Source organism: Prionailurus bengalensis, chromosome B4 (genome assembly GCF_016509475.1).
Source record: "Prionailurus bengalensis isolate Pbe53 chromosome B4, Fcat_Pben_1.1_paternal_pri, whole genome shotgun sequence".
In the NCBI taxonomy this organism is placed as follows: Eukaryota; Metazoa; Chordata; class Mammalia; order Carnivora; family Felidae; genus Prionailurus; species Prionailurus bengalensis.
The window spans coordinates 75,981,932-76,004,440 of NC_057358.1; the positions used below are offsets into that span (position 1 = coordinate 75,981,932).

At 51.8% G+C, this 22,509-nt stretch overlaps 2 protein-coding genes and 1 long non-coding RNA gene across 5 annotated transcripts in view; 2 read left to right on the forward strand and 1 right to left on the reverse strand.

Annotated features, from left to right (window-relative positions):
• Positions 1 to 3,078, forward strand: part of LOC122472353 (tubulin alpha-1C chain) — an 83,684-nt gene extending 80,606 nt beyond the window's left edge. For both annotated transcript variants that reach the window (XM_043561806.1, XM_043561805.1), the window contains one exon: positions 1,993 to 3,078. In XM_043561806.1, the coding sequence (XP_043417741.1) occupies positions 1,993 to 2,967 (975 nt within the window). In that variant the 3' untranslated portion in view covers positions 2,968 to 3,078. The remainder of the gene's footprint in view (positions 1 to 1,992) is intronic.
• A 9,767-nt stretch (positions 3,079 to 12,845) lies between these two features.
• LOC122473343 lies at positions 12,846 to 13,607 on the reverse strand. The gene is made up of 2 exons (XR_006294648.1): positions 13,513 to 13,607; positions 12,846 to 12,894 (listed from the first exon to the last, which is right to left on the reverse strand). It is a non-coding gene; the product is annotated as an uncharacterized LOC122473343 (long non-coding RNA).
• Positions 13,608 to 16,838: 3,231 nt separating this feature from the next.
• PRPH (peripherin) lies at positions 16,839 to 22,274 on the forward strand. Of its 2 annotated transcripts, none has more exons than XM_043563780.1 (9): positions 16,839 to 19,312; positions 19,671 to 19,731; positions 19,915 to 20,010; positions 20,417 to 20,584; positions 20,684 to 20,809; positions 20,917 to 21,137; positions 21,251 to 21,300; positions 21,545 to 21,624; positions 21,874 to 22,274. In XM_043563780.1, exons 1-9 carry the CDS (start codon positions 18,771 to 18,773, stop codon positions 21,940 to 21,942), a joined length of 1,413 nt encoding a protein of 470 aa, XP_043419715.1. In that variant the 5' UTR covers positions 16,839 to 18,770; the 3' UTR covers positions 21,943 to 22,274. The 2 variants fall into 2 exon arrangements, with proteins under 2 accessions (XP_043419715.1, XP_043419716.1); XM_043563781.1 differs by having other exon boundaries at positions 16,841 to 19,312; positions 21,877 to 22,274.
• Positions 22,275 to 22,509: the final 235 nt, after the last annotated feature.

Here is a 22,509-nt window from a genome sequence, read left to right on the forward strand (position 1 = left end):
GCCAAAATCAAGAGTCAGACGCTTAAAACCAACTGAGCCACCCAGACGCCCCTGGATCATTTTATGTTCAGAGTCTGGTATCCAGATGACTCTACTCCTGAGGCATGTGGGCAGCTTGTAAGTAATTAACCAAAAATCAAGAATAAAGGCTTTGGTAGAGTAGTTTGTCCAGAAAATCACATTCTAAGCCTGGCCACAACTGGTCTAGTCTAAAAAGAATGACTTTGGGGCGCCTGGGTGGCGCAGTCGGTTAAGCGTCCGACTTCAGCCAGGTCACGATCTCGCGGTCAGTGAGTTCAAGCCCCGCGTCGGGCTCTGGGCTGATAGCTCGGGGCCTGGAGCCTGTTTCCGATTCTGTGTCTCCCTCTCTCTCTGCCCCTCCCCCGTTCATTCTCTGTCTCTCTCTGTCCCAAAAATAAATAAACGTTGAAAAAAAAATAAATAAATAAAAAGAATGACTTTGCATCATTCACAGCTTCATACTTTTCCAGATGCTTATCACACCCTTCCTAGCAAAATTGGGGTAATGGTTCTATGTTTATAAATCAAGCTTCAGCTACAAGCACTGACTTGGAAATCAGGACCTGCCTTTAGGGGCAAATAAACCTAGTAAAACCCATCAAGGGTTCTGGAGTAAAGTTGATTAACTACCAAAGTAATTGTATTTGTCCTTGGTATTATTACTGTGTCCATAGGAGGCTGAGTGGATTTAATTGGTAGACCAGAGTCTGCCCTGTACATTGATCCCAGAGTATGGACCCACAGGAGAAGTACAGTGAGGGATTGGTAGAGAATTCCACAAATCTCAGCACTTTTTTTTTTTTTTTTTTTAGTATTTATTTATTTTTGAGACAGAGCATGAGCAGGGGAGGGGCAGAGAGAGAGGGGGAGACACAGAATCTGAAGCAGGCTCCAGGCTCTGAGCTGTCAGCACAGAGCCCGGGGCTCGAACTCATCAACTGCGAGATCATGACCTGAGTCGAAGTTAGACACTCAACCGAGCCACCCAGGCACCCCTCAGCACTTCTGAGAAGTGAGGATTGTCAGCAGAAGACTTTGAAAAGTCAAAACTCAATGCTTTCACAGAATGGTAGTTTGCTAACTGGAATAGCTCAGTTAAGTGGTGAAAAGCCCCACTGACATTAGGTCTCATGGTCCTATCATAGTAAATCACCTTTTTCAGAATCAATAGGCTCTCTGATAACTAGTGCTTACTGTGCCAAACACTGTTCCACGTACTCATTTAATTCTCAATGACCTGATGGAGATTACTATTCTCAATAAACTCGAAGACGGAGATTGAGAAATAAATTTGGTCAAAGCTACACAGCAAGGAACTGGTAGAGCCGGATGCAGACTCAGCCTGACTCCCAACACCAGTGCATTGGAACTCGGCTATTCTGTCTTACTCCAGCTCAGAAAGCAGCTGCCAGATCTTTCTAAGACTTCTATTGTATGGGGCTGGTGGTCCCAGGCCTGCCCTTGGTAGCTCTCCAGCTGCTGAAAAGTCATACTCGTTCTGTAGTCACAGCAAGGGCACCAGCGGTTGCTTTCCCAGTCGCTAAAACTTGGGCCTTGCATCCATTCCAGACCTCATGATTCCTCAGCCTGTGGAAATGAAAATAGTTCATTTTTAAATAGCCATTTAGCAGATTTCTTCCCCCCCCCCCCCCAAATTCTGAAAAGTTTCTCTGAATCTTAGCACTTAGAAGCTCTTTATGACTGCTTTCTTTGCAAATATTGTTCAGGAGATTTAAAAAAAAAATCTCGATCAGGGGTGCCTGGCTGGCTCAGTTGGAAGAGCATATAACTCTTGATCTCAGGGTCATGAGTTTGATCTCCACATTGGGTGTAGAAATTACTTAAATAAATAAAAACTTTAAAAAATTAAAAAAAAAATTCGATCAATGTAATTATGGATTCAAAGAAGTCATTGCAGCTTTCACCAAGGCTAAATTAAAACTTTTTTTTTTTTTTTTTTTTTTTTTGCAGGCCGACCAGTGCACGGGTCTTCAGGGCTTCTTGGTTTTCCACAGCTTTGGAGGGGGAACTGGTTCCGGGTTCACTTCCCTGCTGATGGAACGTCTCTCTGTCGATTATGGCAAGAAGTCCAAGCTGGAGTTCTCCATTTACCCAGCCCCCCAGGTTTCCACTGCTGTCGTTGAGCCCTACAACTCCATCCTCACTACCCACACCACCCTGGAGCACTCTGATTGTGCCTTCATGGTAGACAACGAGGCCATCTATGACATCTGTCGTAGAAACCTCGATATTGAACGCCCAACCTACACTAACCTTAACCGCCTTATTAGCCAGATTGTGTCTTCCATCACTGCTTCCCTCAGATTTGATGGAGCCCTGAATGTGGATCTGACAGAATTCCAGACCAACCTGGTGCCCTATCCCCGAATCCACTTCCCTCTGGCCACATATGCCCCTGTCATCTCTGCTGAGAAAGCCTACCATGAACAGCTTACTGTAGCAGAGATCACCAATGCGTGCTTTGAGCCAGCCAACCAGATGGTGAAATGCGACCCTCGCCATGGTAAATACATGGCTTGCTGCCTGTTGTACCGTGGTGATGTGGTTCCCAAAGATGTCAATGCTGCCATTGCCACCATCAAGACCAAGCGTACCATCCAGTTCGTGGACTGGTGCCCCACTGGCTTCAAAGTTGGCATTAATTACCAGCCTCCCACTGTGGTACCTGGTGGAGACCTGGCCAAAGTACAGCGAGCTGTGTGCATGCTGAGCAACACCACAGCCATTGCTGAGGCCTGGGCTCGCCTGGACCACAAGTTTGACCTGATGTATGCCAAGCGTGCCTTTGTTCACTGGTATGTGGGTGAGGGCATGGAGGAAGGAGAGTTTTCTGAGGCCCGTGAGGACATGGCTGCCCTTGAGAAGGATTATGAGGAGGTTGGAGCAGATAGTGCTGAGGGAGAGGATGAGGGTGAAGAGTATTAACCTGTCCTCTACAATTTTATACTCTGTTGTCTTGGGACTGTCTTATTTCTGTTCTGGAAGCTGTCCACTGTGGCCCTAACTTGTCAATAAAAGTGATGTTTCTATTTTAAATGTCCAGCTGGCTTCTGTATCGCAGTAAGTACTAGCCTCACTTATTTAAGGCCAGTTGGGGATGGGGGAGGCTGGCAGATGGTCTACCCAGTCATTTGATCAACATTTCAAGTGGTTTCTGTGTGCCACACACTGTGCTTAGTGGCTTGTTTGTTTCACTTAAGACCTGAATTGATGAGTGGTGATAAAATCCTATTGTAAATGAGGCAGCAGGCTTAGATTGGGCCATTGTTTCTCAAATTTCAATGTGGATGGGAATCCCATGTAAACATTAAAATGTAGATCCAGGGTTGCCTGGGTGGCTCAGTTGGTTAAGTGTCCGACTTTGGCTCAGTTCATGATCTCACACACAGTTCGTTGGTTTGAGCCCTGCATTGGACTCCATGCTGAGAGCTCAGAGCCTGGAGCCTGCTTCAGATTGTCTCCCTCTCTCTGCCCCTCCCCTGCCCACGCTCTGTGTGTGTCTCTCTTTCCAGAAGAAACATTAAAAAAAATTTTTTTTAGGTAATGTAGATCCAAATCTGTAGCTTCAAAGTGAAGCTTTAGATATTGCATTTAAAAAAAAATATTTATTTTGAGAAAGCATGAGTGGGGAGGGGCAGAGAAGGGTTCAGAGGATCCGAAGGGGGCTCTGCGCTGACAGCAGAGAGCCAACCCAGGGCTGGAACCCACAAACTGAGATCATGACCTGAGCTGAAGTCAAGACACTTAACCAACCGAGCCACCCAGGCGCCCCAAGATAATTGCATTTTTTTTTTTTTTAACTTTTTGAAAGTTTATTTTGAGAGAGTGTGTGTATGGGGCGGGGGGAATCCCAAGGAGGCTCCATACCTGCACTGTCAGTGTGGAGCCAGGTGTGGGGCTCAAACCCACAAACTGTGAGATTGTGACCTGAGCCGAAACCAAAAGTTGAATGCTTAACCAACTGAGCCACTCAGGTGCCCCAAGATCCTGCATTTTTTAACAAGCTTCTAGGTTCTGCTCTTGGTCTGCTGTGACTATGTGTGAAGTAGCAAGGGGTTAGGTAACATAATAGTAAGTGAGGGAGCCAAGTGATTCAAGAAACCAGCCAGACTTCCGGAACTGTTGCTGTCAGTATTTAATAACCTATTAGAGTCACGTGGGAAGGGCTTGGAATCATGCTGATTTATTCTATACTTAACCAAAACCTGCAGTGACAAATAAGACTGTATTTTAAGAAGTTACTGTTTAGAGAAAGTGGAGCTGGCTGAGACAAAATTACAGTAGTCACAAGTTGTTACAGTATTGGTACTTGACCCAATTTATGTCGTGGGGAATATCTGCAGTAGCAAAATAAAGGAAAACTGAAGAGTGTGGGAAAGATTGCAGAGGAAAGATTCCCTAATTTGGACCCTTTTCCAAGTACATGTGAGGAGCAGTGTGGTTCTTGAGGGGGGCAGGAGAGACCTATGAGGTGAGGGTGGGGGAGGAGGAGGCAGGAACAGTGCTGGCTGGAGAGCGTTGGTGATGGGTATTCAGGTACCAGTCGCGGGGCTTAGAAGGTTGAACTGAGCAATGGAGAAGGGCTGAGCCTCATGAGGAAGGCTTGGGTGCTGGCCTGAGTGGGAATGCCAGACAAGTGGGAGGAAATGGAGGCTGGTACACAGCTCTGGGTGTGTTCACCTTTGCTCCGTGATGTCAGCCCATATTCCAGTGGGGCTCAGTTGCCTTCTTTATTCTCCCCACTGGGATGTTTACTTCTGACACATCGCTCACTTCTGCCCCCTTACTGTTTGAGGAGAGCATCTAGTAAATAGGCAGGTTCTGTCTGGGAGCACTGTGCTGCTGCCTCTTCCCCAAGATGTTTCAACTTTGTGGGCCTGGTCTCACAGCTTTTATCATGAGAGCAGTCACTGTCTTTTGCCCTTCAGGGCAAGGGCCAGCCCAGTGCCATCCTTGAGCACAAAGGCAGCTATTGCTACTTATCTGATGGGCCAGATTCCTCCTGCAGCCAGAGCATGGGGGGTCTGGGATAAAAATGAACCTTGGGAAGGCCAGGCAGCCCAGCCACCAGAGGGGCACCGGGATATTTTTCCCAATTTAGGAGATCTGCCAATTGCCACAGTTGGATGGAGCACTGGACGAAACTGGACACTCACATGTGAGAAGGAGTGGATTTACATCATCCAGCTTCAGCCGAGCGTGACACCTCATGGAACCTGAGAGGTCCATTCTCTAAGCCAGCGTTTCCCAAGCAGAGTGCCCTGAGAACGGGGTTTAGGGGTTACCAGGTCTTCAAACCAGCCTGTGAAACCTGAGGGTCCTGGGGCCAATCACCCCTGGCCAGGAACGACCCCTCTAATGACCTCCATAAGCCTTTACAGATAAATTATTTTCTGCATGTGACAAGATGTGAAAAAGGTTGGAAACCTTCAAGCAGCCCCAATGGTGTGGGGATGAAAGAAGGTGAGAGAAGATTTTAGTTGAGAAAAAATACTCCAGTAGGACAGAACCTGGGGAATTGGAAGAGCAAAGTGCCAGTGGTTGGGGAGGGATCTGTCCTTGCAATGATGATTCTTTTTCCCCTCTGTTGGTGAGAGAGTGAATAGAAGTTAGCCTGCAGCAAGAACAAATACACCCCAAGGTCTAGGTCACTGCTTTGTGGCTGACAATCATCTGATCTGCCCTTGAGCACAAATGGAAAGTCTGGACTCAGATCGGCTGCCGTGGTTGATGCTGCTGAGGCTTGATGGGGATAAATGGACAAAGCCTAAGAGTGCAGCCTTCGAGATTGGCCAGGGCCCTGGCCTCTGTGTGGACAGAGGCCTTAGGCTGCCCTCATCTGACCTGACCAGAGGAGCAGACTTCTGCCCCCTGGAGGCTGCTGGCCACCGCGGGTCCAGTGGGCCCAGGCATAGCTGCTTTGTTTGAACGGCTGTGAGGGACGTGCCCTGGCTGTCTAACTCCTCCGTCCTGTGTTTGGGAAGCAGCTGGCAAATGCCTCTGCCCAGGGGGAGCCTGTCAAACAGCCCAGGGCTGGTCCAGAGGTGGCCAGGTGGGTTCAAGCTTGGAGAGAGCCTGTCTTCAGGCCTCTGACTTCTGGAAGATGTGTGGCAACCCCAAGTGGGGCTGCAGGAGGAAGGGGAGGCTCTGTCAGGGTAGGAGCTCCCAACACCCTGCAAGGTGCTATTGTTACACCCGTTTCTACAGCCAAGGAAGCGGAAACTCAGAGAGCTTAAGTATCTAGCCTAAGGCCACAGAGCAAGTGGCCAAACTGAAATTTGACCCCAGAACTCTGACTCCAAAGCCCTCACTCCAGTCTGCCCAGTGGCCTCCCAGAGAAACCTGCCTGGCGGTGACTCCAGATCTGGAGGACAAGGGCCACATCCTGGGTGGTGTGGGCCTGACGCCCGTTCACAAAGCACTGGCTGGAGCCACAGCTGCAGAAGGGAGATCTTGTTATGCTGTTGATTGTCAGAGCGCTTTCTAGAAGCCCCGTTCCTGGGCCCAGGGGCAGCATGAAGGTCCAGAGGGGCAAAGCCAGCTGGCTCCCACTAACCAGGCTGTAGCTTCCCCAGTGAAGGGGCTTTTTTCATCCAGGCCGCTCTGTGAGCTCAGTGAACCCATTCTTTTTTTTTTTTTTTTTTAAATTTTTTTAATGTTTTTATTTATTTTTGAGACAGAGAGAGACAGAGCATGAGCAGGGGAGGGGCAGAGCGAGAGGGAGACACAGAATCCGAAGCAGGCTCCAGGCTCTGAGCTGTCAGCACAGAGCTCAACGTGGGGGCTTGAACTCACAGACTGTGAGATCATGACCTGAACTGAAGTCGGATGCTCAACCGACAGAGCCACCCAGGTGCCCCAGAGAAAGCTTTTAAGCACCCATCTCACCACCAGAATTCTTTCTCATTCTCTTTTTAAAATGAGAACGGAATATAAAGCTTTCCTAATTACACAAGAGTCTTGTCTACATTCGCAAATTAGTTTAATTCGCTAAGGGTGGGTAGGTGGGTGCAAATTCAGTCTCATCGCTGTCACCCTTCACCTCCCTCCCCGCGCTCTGTTCCTATCAACTATCTCATTTCGCTCACAGGAGATGTCTGGCCTGACAGTAAACTAATACTAAAATGTCCTTGGCAAAGGTAATCGCATCCGGTTGTACTATTATAACAATCATTTTCTTTTTTAAGCTGAACTCCTTGTTTTCGGAGAGCCTAATTGGTGCAAGTCTCTGTGCTGTGTACTATAGGGAATATATTTAGCTTTTTTGTCTCCCCTCGCCCCCACCCCCTGACTGTAGACACAGATCACCTGGGCACAACCCTAATTCAAGGCCGTATATGCTACGTGTCTGAAGGCATTGTCACATGTAGCAGCCACGATGGCACATCTACCCCAGAGCCCTCCCAGATGGTCGTTTTAGCTGCTAACACCACCTGGTTCGGTTCAGGGGTTGGGCACCCATGTGCAGCAGGGGAAGCTGGGCCTCTCCACCACCAGGGTGAATCTGAGTCTAAGCTGATCGAGGTAATTCCAGTTCTCTTGCCAGGGACTGGTGAGGAAGCAGCATGTGACACAGTTACGGAAATGAGGGGTGAGGTAATGTCTGCTGGTTGGGGGTTGGGGGGGGACGATGTTCTTAGAAAGATTCCCTTGCTCTTGAAAAGGAATGCAGGGAAAGGATTTTCTGTCTTGCAATGTTTGGATGTAATTGTGTGAGCTCATGATGCCTGATGGTGTCGCAGTCATCTTATGACCATGAGGGGACAAACGTGAGGACAAAAAGCTAACACTCTGAGTGTGACAGAGCCGAAAGATGAAAAGAACCTGGGTTCTTGATGGGACATTGAGCCCCTGAACTAACCAGCCTTGAAACTTCTCTGCCTCTTGTTTTCTCATTATGTGAGATTAAAAACCCCCTGATTGTTGGGGACATTTTGAGTGAGGTGTTCTATTGCTTCCTGCCACAAGTGTTCTAATATTAGAGCCTTATGTAGGGGCGCCTGGCTGGCTCGGTTGGCTCGGTTGGTAGAGCATTAGAACATGTAACTCTTTTTATTATTATTTTACTTTTTTGAGGCGGGGGGCGCAAGTGAGCAAGGGGCAGAGAGTGGGGGGAGAGAGAATCCCACGAGGGGTGGAAAGAGAGAGAGAGAGAGAGAAGTGGAACTCACCCAAAGCAGGGCTCGAGCTCACCTGAAGAGGGGCTCGTGCTCCCAGAGGTGGGACTCGAACTCGTGAACCGTGAGATCATGACCTGAGCCAAAGTCGGACGCTTAACCGACTGAGCCACCCGGGCGCCCTCTAACTTCTTGATAGTGAGGTATTAGACTGTGATTTTTTTCTAAGTTGGACCCTCTTCATTCTAATAATTGTTGATTGTCCATGACGGTTTAGCTGTCATGGGGGTCCGGGGCCGACGGCCAAAAAAGAATTCTTGAGACATCTTCAGTGCAAAAGGGTGATTCTATTCAAGCATGAGGGCAGGATCTGTGGGCAGGAAGAGCTGTCTGAGCATGTAACTATTGAAATAATAAAAATATTAAGATCCTTTTAATTATGTATATCTCTGCCAGTGCAAACATAACCCTGGGAGAGCAAAGAGATTCTATGCCCCCTTCCTTTCCTCAGCATTTGGCCTTCCTCTGCCTGAAGCTCCTGGTCAACCAAACTGATCTGCTTCTTCCTTTCCGTCTTTTCCGGGAGTCTTGGCTGAACTTAAACCATAAATCGAAGGCACACAGAGAACATCAGCAGGTTCGGAAAATATACCTTCTCTCCTTTTACGTGCAACCGTGAATGGAGCCACAGCCTGATTTGCTGGTGGTGTTGAGGAGCAAGGAGGCTCACTCCGGAAGAATCACCTCCCCCAGGAAGCCCAGCCAGAGGATTCTGATCCCAGGGCGGTTCCAAAACTTCCCCAGCCTAAGGAGCTCGGAGCATGACGCCTGGGACAAGAACCAAACCAGAGTCTGAGGGCTCCAAGGTATAAATAGGGATCACTCCACTGGTTGTTCCCCTGCATGGAGGCCCTTGCGTCCTCGAGAGGAAAAAGCCTGTGAGATTGTTTCACCTTTTCTGACCTCCTTGGTTTCCCCTACTCTTTCTCCCTTCTCTACCTCACCCTTCCTCTTCTCTCTCCACTTCCATTTCTCCCTTCCCTCTCTCTCCCACTTTCCCCATCTCCATTTGTTCGGTCACCTCCCTTCCCTCAAGCCAGGTGTCTGCAGACAGAATTCACCTAGGGAGAGACAAAACTTCTTTTTCTTCCTCTCTTCCTCCTCTTCCTCCTCCTCCTCCTTCTTCTTCCTCTTCCTCCCCCTCCTCCTTTTTTTTTTTTTTTTTTTTACGTGCAAATAATATTTTATTTCTTCCTCTGGTTGCTAGTAACATTGTTGCACATTTTTTTGTGAAAATTCATCTTCCCCCACTATGAGAACTTGTAACAGATACAGGCAATGGCCCTCGCTGGCTGGGAGCCCCACAGGCTCCCGAGCCAGGAGCTCGAACCGGCTGGGCCCAGCTGTCAGATGAGAGCCTGTGTGGCCTGCAGGCAGAGGGCAGGCAGGGCAGTTTGTCGGGTATCAGACTCTTTGAACTTGACTGTTCAGCTGTCACTAGGCCTCTCCATGCAGAAGGTAGGGGGAGATGGATGGCAGAGTGTCACGATCCGATCGCAAAAAAGAGCCTCCTGGTGACTGGCCTGATGGGCAGGAGCCCCTTCCTGTCTCATTTCAGGCGCGTGCATGTGCTCCAGTTTGTGCCTGTTTAGAGAGGGGGTAACCAGGGCTCCTCTAGCGGGGGCTGGGAGCCGGGGTCCTACCTCCTCGTTCCCATGGAATTGTGAGGACCACTCAGCATCTTCTTGAGGAAAGTGGGGGAGGAGTGCCTACGCGTCCCAGAGTTTTCCACCAGCTCTAAGCTTCTGCAGGCCAGACAGAACGGCTCACAGAGTCTGCCAGGTGGGCCAGCATAAAGTCTACACCTCCTTTCGGGTAATCGAAGTCACCAGAGAGTTGGGGAAGTCACTGCCCTCCTTGGACCACCTGACTGCGGTCTCCTCTGAAAATGCATCCTTCGACCACAGATGAGATCGCGTGTATGTTCCAGCCCTGGCTCCATCCTGACACACGGGCCCCGGCTTTCCCCACGCTTCCCCTCTCTGTACAGGCACTGCTGCTCCTTCTCCTCCAGAGAATCTTGGCACATCACCCGATCAAGGAGCAGCGTCAAGCTTCTGGGGAGCAGGGCTCTGAAAGCCACAAGGATGTTTAATACATGCTTCCTTTATTCCCCGAGTCCCCTACTCAACAGCATGTATGCTTGGAAAAAATGTCAGATATCATTTAATCCAACCCTTTTCTTTAACCAATGTGGAAGACAAGTCCCAGTGACTGGCCTAGGCCTGGGACCAGGTGTCTCGGTTTGTGGTTAGGTCATCTTTCCATGCGATACGAGCCATCTGTTTTTTTTTTTTTTTTTAATGTTTGTTTATTTTTGAGAGAGAGAGAGCACATGCGCGCGAGTGGAAGAGGGGCAGAGAGAGAGGAAGACACAGAATCCGAAGCAGGCTCCAGGCTCTGAGCTGTCAGCACAGCGCCCAATCCGGATCTTGAACTCATGAACTGCGAGAATGTGACCTGAGCTGAAGTCGGAGGCTTAACCGATGGAGCCACCCAGGTGCCTCCAACAAGAGCCATCTTAAGTGTAAACCCCTCTGCCTAGCTTTCCTGCCCTCCATAAACCAGCCCTACCTACTCAGGATGCCTATAGCTGTACCACAAACCTCTTCGGCCCTAGTCAGGCTGTCCTTACTGGGTCTCTGTTGTTCTCCATCATGTTCCCCGGAGTTTACCCATCCAAATCCCAGCCATCCCTCAAGGCCTTAGGATCAACTCAGCACAGAATGTTCTTAATGATCATGCTGTTGGACCAGAGCAGGAGACTTGTTCAAGACTACAGAGCTCATTATCAGCTGGCCCAGGAAGAACCCCTGCCTTGACCTCCTTCATCCTTTCATGTGGGGTGGCCCTGTCTCCTCCTCAGGGACCTACTGACCGGTGAATGGCCTATCAATTGTAAACTGACTCTGAAAGGCATTGAACCCATGGGAGAACTGCTAGGAAATGAGGTAAGTTCAGAATATCCCATGCACCCATGTTTGATTGACAAGGCCAACTCCACGGGGAGACTATAGGCTGAGGGGAGGGGAGTTTCTGCTCCAGGGGCTTTCCAACTGTGGAGAGCACATCCTCTGCCAGGGAGTAGGGACAAACTCTCATCAGGCACAGTCTTGTTACAAGAGACCCCAGAATCAGGTGGAGGCCAAGGTAAGAGGCCCAGTTTCTGTTCTCATAAGCGGTGTGACCAACCCTGCAACAGCTCCTTCCCGGTCTCACTCACCCAGTAACTAGAGCCTCTGCCTTGCACCACAAGGACGTCAAAGACAATGGGACTGACCTACTAGAAAGAAGGTCTGAGATGTCATGACACTTCCCTCCTAAATGCTCCTGTGGGCACCTCCTGAGAACAAGAACATTCCCTTACACAACCATATTCCCATCTTCACAGCTAAAACCAGAATAATCGTTCCATAGCATATAATACACAAATTACTCCAATAGTGCTTTTTTTTATCCCCCTCTGAATCTGCGATCCAATCTAGGTTTGTACATTGCATTTAGTTGTTATAGCTCTCGGTCTCTTTTTTTGTCTAGAACAATCTCCCACTGTACTGGGTTGAATGGTAGCTCGCCAAAAAGATGTCGACGTGTCAGAACCCGTGATGGTGACCTTATTTGGAAGAAGGGTCTTTGCAAGATGTAGTTAAGGATCTCGAGATTATCCTGGATTAGCTGGGTCATCCAGTTTAATGGCAAGACAGAAAAGAGAAGACAGACACCGAGAAGAAGGCCATGTGAAGACAGAGGCAGAGATTAGGGACACCGCCACGAGCCAGGAAACACCAGGAGCCGCTAGGAGCTGGAAGAGGCAAGGAAGGATTCTCCCCTACCGCCTTTGGAGGAACAGCCCTCCCAACATCTTGATTTTGGACTTCCAGCCTCCAGAACTGTGAGAATGAATTTTTGTTGTTTGAAGCCCCCAAGTTGTGGTAATCTTTTATGACCTTCCTATTTTCCTAGGAAATTCATATGCTCCCCCCCTTTAAAAAAATGACACTGACTTTTTTAAAAGTCTAGGAATTGTTGTATTATCGAATGTCCCAATTCTGAAATTGTCTTCAGATTGACCTTTTAAAGTCATAAATCAGATCAAGTCATTCCCTTGCTTAAAACCCTCCAACGGCTTTTCATTGCATTAAAATAAAATAAGCTATAAACTCTTTACTCTGATTTACAAAGCCCTACGTGCCCTGACTCCCTCCCATGCCTCCAGCCTCACCTTTCCCTCTCCTCCTCACTCATCTCGCTCAGCCTCACTGACCTTTCTCTAATTCCTCAGACATGCCAAGCTCATCCCAATCTTACCCCTTATGCTCTGGTTCTTTCCTCTGCCCAGGTGACAACCAAATACAACTCTTGATCTTTGATCCCAGATTGGGGGAAATAGCTATGAAGGACATCCTTGAGATAACTGGGGGAATTTGAACAGGACTGTATATTAGATAATATTGTTGTATTAATGTTAAATTTCCTGAGTGGGGAAATAGTACTGTAGGCAAATGTCTTTGTTCTTAGGAGATGCCTGCTGAAGTATTTAGGGGTGAAATATCATGATGTCTGAAACTTACTTTCAAAGGAATTGTGGCAAAATACTGACAACTGTAAGTCCAGGAGAAGGGTATATTGGGGCCTCTAGCAATGTTCTTTCAACTCTTCTCTGGGTTTGAAACTCCTAAAAATAAAATGGGGAAAAGACAGACAATTTAAAGAAAAAAAATCTTAATCCAGGAATACTCAAATTTTCATGCACATTAAAAATCATCTAGGAAGTTTGTTAAAATGCAGATGCTAGAGATTCAGAAGATCTGGTTGAGGCACTGGACTCTGGCATCTGCTTTTTAACAGTCTCTCAGGTGACTCTGTCAGGCCCCCAGGCCATGCTATGAGAGGGAAAATTCACTTAGCATTCCATGGCCATAAGCTGCTCTCCTGTTCTCCAGCTGAGGGGTGGCTGGTTGGAAAGGTCAGGAAGGCAGATGGAGACGTGATTTTATGATGGGGCAGGACTGGAGATTGTGAACATAGTAGAAGATGGGGCTGGGGTGGGGGGCAGTGTTTGCAGGCAGAGAACAGAGTTTGCCCTGCTTCCGTGGCTTTTTGCTTGGGGTGGGGGCTGCTGGGGCAGTGCAGAGGAGGCTCCTAGAGACCAGGTGAAGAATAGAATCAGGGCTCTGAACTCCTAATACCAATGTTGCTGTTCTATTTTACACAACCTTATGAATTTTTCTTAGCTGTAGAAAGAAGGTGAAATAATTGTGAATTCCGCAAATTCCAATGTTGGTGAACCAACCTGGAGTCTTAGATGGATTGACTGCAGACATGTCATTCTAACTTCTGACCAGAAGGTGGCAGCAACACATCTCTTTATTTTCCAGACCACCTATCAGGGGAAAGATTTTTTTTTCAGGTGCCTCAGAGTTCCCTTCACAATTTAACTAACACTTATTTGACCTAGATCATATGCTATACTCCACAGACACAAAGGTGACTAAGACTCGATCCCTTTCCCAAAGGTCATATTATCAGGGATGGGGGAGTCAGACCTATAAACAGATTAGTGCTAGTTTACTAGCTGTGTGACCTTGGGCAAATTGCTTAACCACTCTGTGCCTGGTTTTTCAACTGTAAAGTGGGAATCATAATAGTACCTATGTTGTAGGGTGATTGCGAGGATTAGAAATGATAACGTGTGTAAAATGTATACCACATAGGAAATGTTACCTATTACTATACGATACAGTGAGAAAAGTGATGGGATGGAAAAGATACCCAGAGTACTCCCTAACTGGGAGGAGCAGAGTCCCCAGAGGGAGATGATGGGGAAGGGATTCCACTCTGGTGCAGCCACTCTGTCAGTGGGGACCCTGTGGCCAGACCAGCCTGGGAGACAACCCAGCTTGAGAGGTGTGGAGCTGGACTCCTTCTGGCTAGGTTCATCTTGGCTCCTACAGGCCCAGAGCCCAGAACATCAGCAGGGCCTAACCAGCAGAGGGAGCCACGATTAGCCTGCTGTGCAACCTCAGACTGGCAACTTTGTCCCTCTGAGCTTCAAGTGCTACTAAGTGGTGGGGAAAGGGGACCACAGAAACCAAGGGATGGTACTGAGTTCCACATCTGGACACCACTGGAGAGTCAGCTGTAAAGTCAGCCAATTCAGGGGCAGCAGGGACTTGGAGCTAGGGGTGTAAAGAGGAAGCACTAAGAAGGCAAAGAGATCTTGAGGATGACAGTGGACTTTCCCCAGGATGTGGAATGAAGGTCGAGCCGGTCCTACACCTCTGGAGGGCAGGGGGACCCCAGCTGACACTTAGTTACAAGTGAGCAGGGTTGTGACATTGCTCCCCCGTGTCTCAGCTTCCTCTCTGTCACATAGGAGGGGAAGAAGGCCATCAACAGTGTTGAGCACCTACTATGAGCCTCATGACGTGCTAATTACTTCATGTACAATATCTCACCTAGATGCCACAATGCCCAGGAAGGAAGGTGTCATTTTTCCTGTTTTACAGATGAAGAAACTAAAGCTCAGAGAGGACAAGTAAGTTGCCCAGTGTCGTGCAGCTAGTAAGTGCCCAGGCTGGTGGCCTGATCTCTTTTCCCATGACCTTTTCCATCATTTGGCTTTAGCCTCAGTTGTCCACTCCCTTAGAAATGCCCTGGAAGTCTTATCATCCATAAATACCCCAGCTCCAGAATCACAAATTCATGCATCTTGCTCTCTGACATCCACTCCCCACCCTCTCGGTGCCTCTTTCAATTCCATTGTACTGTGACTGTTTTCTGGCCCTGCCTGGGAGGCCAGCTCCGGACCTCTTTACTCTCCCAATCTCCCACCCTCTTGCCCACACGCCCTTCCTCAACCATTTTGAGTCCGTGGCCTGTCATTCAGTAGCACTCTTGCCAGTAACCTCAACTTCATTGCTCACCTTCCTTGCAAACCTCTGAATGCATCTGATTGTCATTTCTCTCCAAGCCTTCACTGGAGCAGCGGAAGGGGGAGGGGTGATAATACCACTGACTACTACGTACACAGCACATATTCTGTGCCAAGTGCTAAGTGCTTCACATATTTAACTCAGTTTATCCTCCAACTCTATGCGGTAGGTACAATTCTTATTGTCCCCATTTATGGGTAAAGAAAATGGAGTGGGTAGAGGTGAAATCACTCACCCAAACTCAAAAGCACACAGCTAATTAATTTGAGGAGGCCATGATCAAACCCAGGTCTGTCCAGAGTCCCTGACATTGAGAAGAGATCAGCAAGGAGGTACTTGGCTCCTTCCACTCTGGGACCAGAACTGCTCTCAGCCACTAGTAGGGACAATCCAAAAGAAATCCAGAACCTCACTGCATTTGGCAGCTGACAAGATCATTTGAGAGATCCGTGATAATCATAAAACTAACTTACATTTCATCCATTATTCTATTATCCTAAGTGTTTAATCCTCCCAACAGCAATATGCAGTAGAAGTTACAATTGTCCGCGTTTTACTAGGGGACATGGAAGGACATTGTAACAGGCCTAAATTCATACAACACAGAATGTTGGAGTCAGATGGGAAGCTGGGCAGCTGGATGCCAGAGCCCTGGCTCTCTCTTTTTTCAAATTTTTGAAAAGTGTATTTATTTTAGAGAGACAGAGACAGTGAGAGTGGGGGAGGGGCAGAGAGAAAGGAGAAGAGAGAGAGCATCCCAAGCAGGTTCCGTGCTGCCAGCGCTGAGCCCAACTTGAAGCTCGAGCCCATGAAACCACGAGATCATGACCAAGAGTCGATCACTTAACTGATGAATCACCCAGGCGCTCCCAGAACCCTGGCTCTTAATGGTGACCCTTTCCTACCTTTCTTCTGGCCTCAAGATCTCCCAGGGCTGGCTTGTTCTTTCTTTCTTTCTTTCTTTCTTTCTTTCTTTCTTTCTTTCTTTCTTTCTTTCAGTATGGTGGGGGGTTGCAGGGGTGGGCAGAGGGAGAGGGGGAGAGAGAATTGCAGAGCCCAATGCGGAGCTCATTGTAAGGCTCCATCTCATGACCATGAGATCATGACCTGAGCCAAAATCAAAAGTCAGATGCTTAATCAACTAAGCCACACAGGCGCCCCCTGGCGTAAGGGGGGAGGAGTAAGGGGTAAAAAAGGGGGAGGGATCTCCTCTGACTTGCCTGCAGGCCTAGTTCCCCCACCCAGGCCCTGGCCTTCCTTACTCCCTCCACAGCTCCCAGAGCCCTGCTGAGGAGGTCCTGGTCCCTTTTCCTCTGAGGCATCTGAGTGGTGAGCTGGGAGCTTAAGCAACAAAGGGGTGGGAACTCCCCTTGGAACTCCCTGGGCCCAGCCCAAGGGGCCTCTGCTCTACTCTCAAAGGCCCAGACCTACCAGCAGCTCCCTATAAAGGGCCAGCTTAGACTCCCAGTTTGCTCCCTAGGTACAGCAGGCAGAGACAGGGCAGGGCCTAGGCTGGAGTTGGTGGGACTCCAGGCCAATGGCAGCTGGGGCTCAGAGCCTAGGGTTGCAGCAGAAAACACCAAAGCTTCTACATCACCCCCTCCCCCACCCCACACATAGCTACCAAGCCCCCACCCCCAGCCCAGGCTGGACCCCACCCCACCCCACTCCTAGAAGTCAGAGGGGACAGGCCCAGGTTTATCCATCCTGTCCCCTCTCTCGCATCCTCCCTCTTCCCATTCCCCTGGCAACCAAACCAGACCCATCAAGGAGAAGGACCTGGCAGCTGTGCAGGGAGAGACTAATGGCCCGGAAGGAAGGAGGGGCCTGGAGAGGAGACGAAGGAAGGCGGTAGGGTTGTGAGCAGGCGGGCGTTGGCCCATCTCAGAGGACACACAAAGGAGGGGCGGCTCCTCTCCCCTGCAATGCCGAGGAGCTGGCTGGCCAAGGAGCCGCCCTCCTCATCCCCCGCTGCCAGAGAGTCAGCCTGGAGTCCCAAACCTGCTTCCCCAGATGCCCAGCTCTTATCCTCAGGGCCAGTCGAGGTGGACCTGTCCGTGCTGGAAAGCCCTGGAGTCCCCGGCAGCAGCAGCCCCATGGCTCTTGGCAAACCCAGCAGGCCTCAGCACCCTGGCTCCTGCAGACCATCTGAGCTGCCTCTATCCACTCCGGGGCGGCCTGTGCCTGAGTTCTGGAAGCCGCAGACATGCAAAGGCCAGACATCAGCCTTCACGATAACGGGGGTGGGGGAGGGCAGGAAGGGATGTGTGGTTGTGTGTGTGTAATGTGTGTGTACATAGGTAATGTGGCTACCGTGCATATGCATCTGTGTGTGTGCACAGGCTTGTAGATCTGCTTTGGGACGTTCTCTCTCCTCTTTCAGTCCCTGGACCACTAGGGATGAGTACTTTCTCTTTCCGCATCTCTTCCCCATCCAGCCCCACCCATCCCTGGGTACCTGCAACTCCTCGATACTGGTAACCGGTTCCTGCCAGTCCATTCATCTCAGCCTTGGCAGCAGCTGCGGCCCCTCAGCCCCCTCCCCTTCCTACCTCAGGAATTGCTTTGGTTCCCGTAAGGCCCATGACTGAACAGCAGTTGGTTGGGGGAAGGGAGAATCCAGTAAAGCCAGACAGCATACAACTAGCTCCCTCAGCTCAGCCTCTGGCAGGACACAGACTGAGTGGGACCCAGAGTTGGGCCCAGCCACCCTCAACCCCCTCTGCTGTGCCCACCCTGTTGGGGCCTGGTGTAGGTCCAAGTCTGGGAGCTGTGTCTTTAAGGCTGAGCCATCAGCAGGCAACCCCCTGGCCAAGTGTCCAGAGGAGGGGGAGGGGAAGTGGCCAGTCCATTAGCGGCAGAGCTGGCGCCAGGCAGCAGCCCTCCACAGGGCCCTGGGGACTACGGAGGGATGAGCCCTTCCCACCCCCCTCAGCTCCCCCTGCCCTCCTGTCCCCCATTTCTCCCTGGGCGTGGTAGCAGAGGGGTAGCTGACAGCAGGTAAAAGCAGAGCCTAGCCTTCAGGGGACAAGTGGAGGCACAGGCCCTGGGGCCCAAGCCAGACCAACTCACCATCTACCTGAGCCATCTCCTCCCCACTCATATGCCAGAAGCCTGCCCTTTAACTTCCAGTCCTCCTATCCCCCCATTTTTTTTTTTAACTGAGGTTTAACTGACATAACGTTAATTTCAGGTGGACAATGTAATGATTCTACATTTGCAGATCTCCGATTTTCGATAGCTCTCTCAGGCAGGAACCCCAGCTCCAGTCAGGCCCTCCCACCCAAGGCTCCAGCCCCGGATGCTTGCTGGAGGGTGCTGACCCCCAGCCCAGGCCTGCCAGTGGTCGCCAGGCCTGCTTCCTTCCCCGCTTGCAACAGGGGGAATCAACTAGGCAGGGAGCCAGCAAACCTAGGAGCGAGGGTGCGGCGCTCCTGCAGCTCCGCAGGGGTGGGGCATCCCCCTCCCCACATAGCCCCGCCGTCAGGCCAGTGGGAGGAGCTGCCCGTGCCCCCCCTGTGCCCGCAGGGCTATAAAGCCGCCTCGCAGCGGTCTGCGGCTCCTTCCCCGCTCCCGGACCAGATTTGCCAGCGGTGACTGCCCATCCTCGGCCACCATGAGCCACCCGTCGGGCCTCCGAGCCAGCGTCAGTTCCACCTCATACCGCCGCACCTTCGGGCCACCGCCCTCACTGTCCCCTGGGTCCTACTCCTATGCGTCCAGCTCCCGCTTCTCGAGCAGTCGCTTGCTGGGCTCGGCATCCCCTGGCTCCTCCGTGCGCCTGGGCAGCTTCCGCGGCCCCCGGGCGGGCGCGGGCGCCCTCCTGCGCCTGCCCTCGGAGCGCCTCGACTTCTCCATGGCCGAGGCCCTCAACCAAGAGTTCCTGGCCACGCGCAGCAACGAGAAGCAGGAGCTGCAGGAGCTCAACGACCGCTTCGCCAACTTCATTGAGAAGGTGCGCTTCCTGGAGCAGCAGAACGCGGCCTTGCGCGGGGAGCTGAGCCAGGCCCGGGGCCAGGAGCCGGCGCGCGCCGACCAGCTGTGCCAGCAGGAGCTGCGCGAGCTGCGGAGGGAGCTAGAGCTGTTGGGCCGCGAGCGCGACCGGGTGCAGGTGGAGCGCGACGGGCTGGCGGAGGACCTGGCGGCGCTGAAGCAGAGGTCAGGGGGCAGGACCGGGGCTGGGCGGCGGCCGTCGAGGCGGCTGCTCCTCGCTCTGCTCCCTTCCCCACCGGCCGCCGAAGGGCGTGGCTCCCCTTATCCACCCCAGAGTGTGCAGGCAGCATGCTCGCCTGTGGGCTCTAAGACCCCTGCCTTCCCTCTACCACTTTGCTGACTCTCTGGGGAGGGGAGGGGGGAGTTACTATATCTAACCATCTCAGTCCGTTAGATAGTGGGCAAGTCCATCTGTCAGCATGAAGACCCCTCTTCAGAGTCTTGGACAGTAACCAGCCTCTAGCCCAGACCCTGGGGTGCGCGGTGACCCTACAATTCAGCTTCTGCCCACTCTTCTTGCCAGGTTAGAGGAGGAGACGCGCAAGCGGGAGGATGCGGAGCACAACCTCGTGCTCTTCCGCAAGGTGAGCCCGGGCCCCATGTCAACTCCGACTCCCCACCTCTGCCCTCGCCTTTGTACTAGGGTGGCATCTGTGGGCGCGAGGAGGCGACCAGAAACCTCTAGAGACAGGCAGGGAGGTCCTGGCCCTTTCTCAGCCTGAGCAGCCCCTCCCGGCTCTTGAACCCTCATTTCCACCCCCACTAAGGATGTGGACGACGCCACCCTGTCCCGCCTGGAACTGGAGCGCAAGATTGAGTCTCTAATGGATGAGATTGAGTTCCTCAAGAAGCTGCACGAGGAGGTAGGTGGATCCGACTGTCAGGGGAGGCTTCGAAGGTAGCAGGCGGTCTCGTTGGAGCTGGAAGGCAGGAGCTGGGAGTTCAGAAGACTGGCGAATGGGGAGGAGGAATTGCCTGGGGAAGAGTAGTGAGATTCGCTGGGCAGACGCAGCCCCTCAACCCCCTTTCTACAGGTGGTTTGACTCCCACCCCTGCGCCACCTGGTGGCGAGCAGCGGAGCTGCACCCCATAAAACTTGGCCGCTGGCTTGGAGCCGGCCAGGGCGCAGACCGCACCGTCATATGCGCGCTGCACTCCCTGGCGCCCCCTTCTGTTCATTCGAGTGTTTCTTCTCTTTCTGTGCGCGAACTGCGCGGCCCGCGTGGGATCCGCGCGGCAACCTCGACAACTTGTTGTCCTGGGCGGCAGGAGCTTCGAGACCTGCAGGTAAGCGTGGAGAGCCAGCAGGTGCAGCAGGTCGAGGTGGAGGCCACCGTGAAGCCTGAGCTGACGGCGGCGCTGAGGGACATCCGCGCGCAGTACGAAAGCATCGCGGCGAAGAACCTGCAAGAGGCAGAGGAGTGGTACAAGTCCAAAGTGCGAAAGCCCGGGAGGGTTAGGGAGAGTCGGGAGGCTGGGCGCTAAGGGGAGGGCGCGTCCCGTCAGCTCACAGCGGCACTGCCTCGCGCGCGGTAGTACGCGGACCTGTCCGACGCCGCCAACCGGAATCACGAGGCCCTGCGTCAAGCCAAGCAGGAGATGAATGAGTCCCGACGCCAGATACAGAGCCTGACATGCGAAGTGGACGGACTCCGCGGTACGGTGAGTACCAGGCTTCGCGCCCAGGCCCGGGGGGGGGGGGGGGGCAGGGGTAGGGTGGGTGGAGGATGAAGGCTGTTACCCCAATGGTGACCCTCTGGTCCCCCCAGAACGAGGCGCTGCTCAGACAGCTGCGGGAGCTGGAGGAGCAGTTTGCTCTGGAGGCGGGCGGGTACCAGGCGGGCGCCGCGAGGCTCGAGGAGGAGCTGCGCCAGCTGAAGGAGGAGATGGCACGGCACCTGCGCGAGTACCAGGAGCTCCTTAATGTCAAGATGGCCCTGGATATCGAGATCGCCACCTACCGGAAGCTGCTGGAGGGCGAAGAGAGCAGGTGGGGGGCAAAGCTGCTGGAGGGTGGGAGTGTAGGGGACGGTCGGGATTGGGTGTGTTCAGGGAAGGGGAGGGGCTTGGGCTGAGTAACCGACCACTTGGCTTCGCTCCCAGGATTTCCGTGCCAGTCCATTCTTTTGCATCCTTAAGTATAAAGACGACTGGTGAGTCTCCTCCCATGCCTGGCTTCCAATCTACCTGTTCCCTTGTCCACTTCTGCCCTGGCCAGACTCTTGCTATGGCCCTGCTCAGGGATCGATTCTGTCCACGAACTACTGAGTCCTGGTCTACATGCTACCCCACTCCTCATGTCCTGCCACTCCCCTCCCCCCACAGATGGGAGTGAGGGCTTAAGAGGAGAGAAACCCCAAGCCTCCTCTCTTCCACTCCTCATCCTACTTTTTCCAGTGCCTGAGGTGGAGCCTCCCCAGGACATCCACAGCAGGAAGATGGTTCTGATCAAGACCATTGAGACTCAGGATGGGGAGGTGAGATGGGCCACTTGAGCCCAGGATCCCATCATGGCACATATTATTTCTGAGCGCCAGCCTGGCTGCATCTTAGAGTATTGTAGGTTAGTGGTCCTTGGGGTGGCAGAGAGACAAGGAGATAGAGAACGTGGATGGACAGTCTGGAGCCTCAGCTGGTTTTGCTGGAGAAGGAGACACCATACTCCAAAAGAGATTGAAAGAGTGTGGTGCTTAATGGTTTGTGCCCTTCACATGCCTTGCCCCCAGCAGGTGGTGACTGAGTCCCAGAAGGAGCAGCGCAGTGAGCTGGACAAGTCTTCGACTCACAGCTACTGAACCCATTGGTCCAGAGTTTCCTGACCCTGCCCTAGGCCTACTCTAAGTCCCAGACCCTAACACCAGTACTGAATTAGTCCTCTCTCACTCTGCATGTGTCTAGGGGATGGCACAAGTCACCCCTTCCCTGGCCTGTGGCCAAGTGCTACCCAGCCAGCCCTCTCCCTGCCCTGACATACATATATATGACCTATATGTGCCCCTTATTGCGTCCTAGTCAGAGGCCAGCAATCCCCCGATCGAGTCTACTCCTACCATTATCCCATGACCAGTGGACTGGGCCGGGGTCTGAGTTTCGCTTTTGAATCAAATAAAACTGCTGTCAAGAGAAACCTCGCCAGTGCATTTGTGTCTGTGGAAGTGAGGGTGCCTGTGGGGAGGGGGCGTAACAGTATTTTCCCCTTGTCTCTGGTCATTTCTTTTCTGAATCCCGTATGTTGGCATCTATGGTCCTATCTGTACTTCTAGTTCTATGTCCATTCCTCGGCTTCTGTCTGCCATCTACAGCCCTGAATGTCCAAGTGCTTTCTGGGTGTGCCCTAGACCCCTCAAACTCAACATGTCCAA

What these genes read in the sequence shown, in the direction of transcription:
- PRPH (XM_043563780.1), top strand. Translation starts at nt 18,771, where the DNA reads ATGAGCCACCCGTCGGGCCTCCGAGCCAGCGTCAGTTCCACCTCATAC. An exon ending in TCAAGAAGCTGCACGAGGAG is followed by an intron (nt 20,011 to 20,416) that starts GTAGGTGGATCC and finishes CCTGGGCGGCAG; the next exon opens with GAGCTTCGAGACCTGCAGGT. An exon ending in TGGACGGACTCCGCGGTACG is followed by an intron (nt 20,810 to 20,916) that starts GTGAGTACCAGG and finishes TGGTCCCCCCAG; the next exon opens with AACGAGGCGCTGCTCAGACA.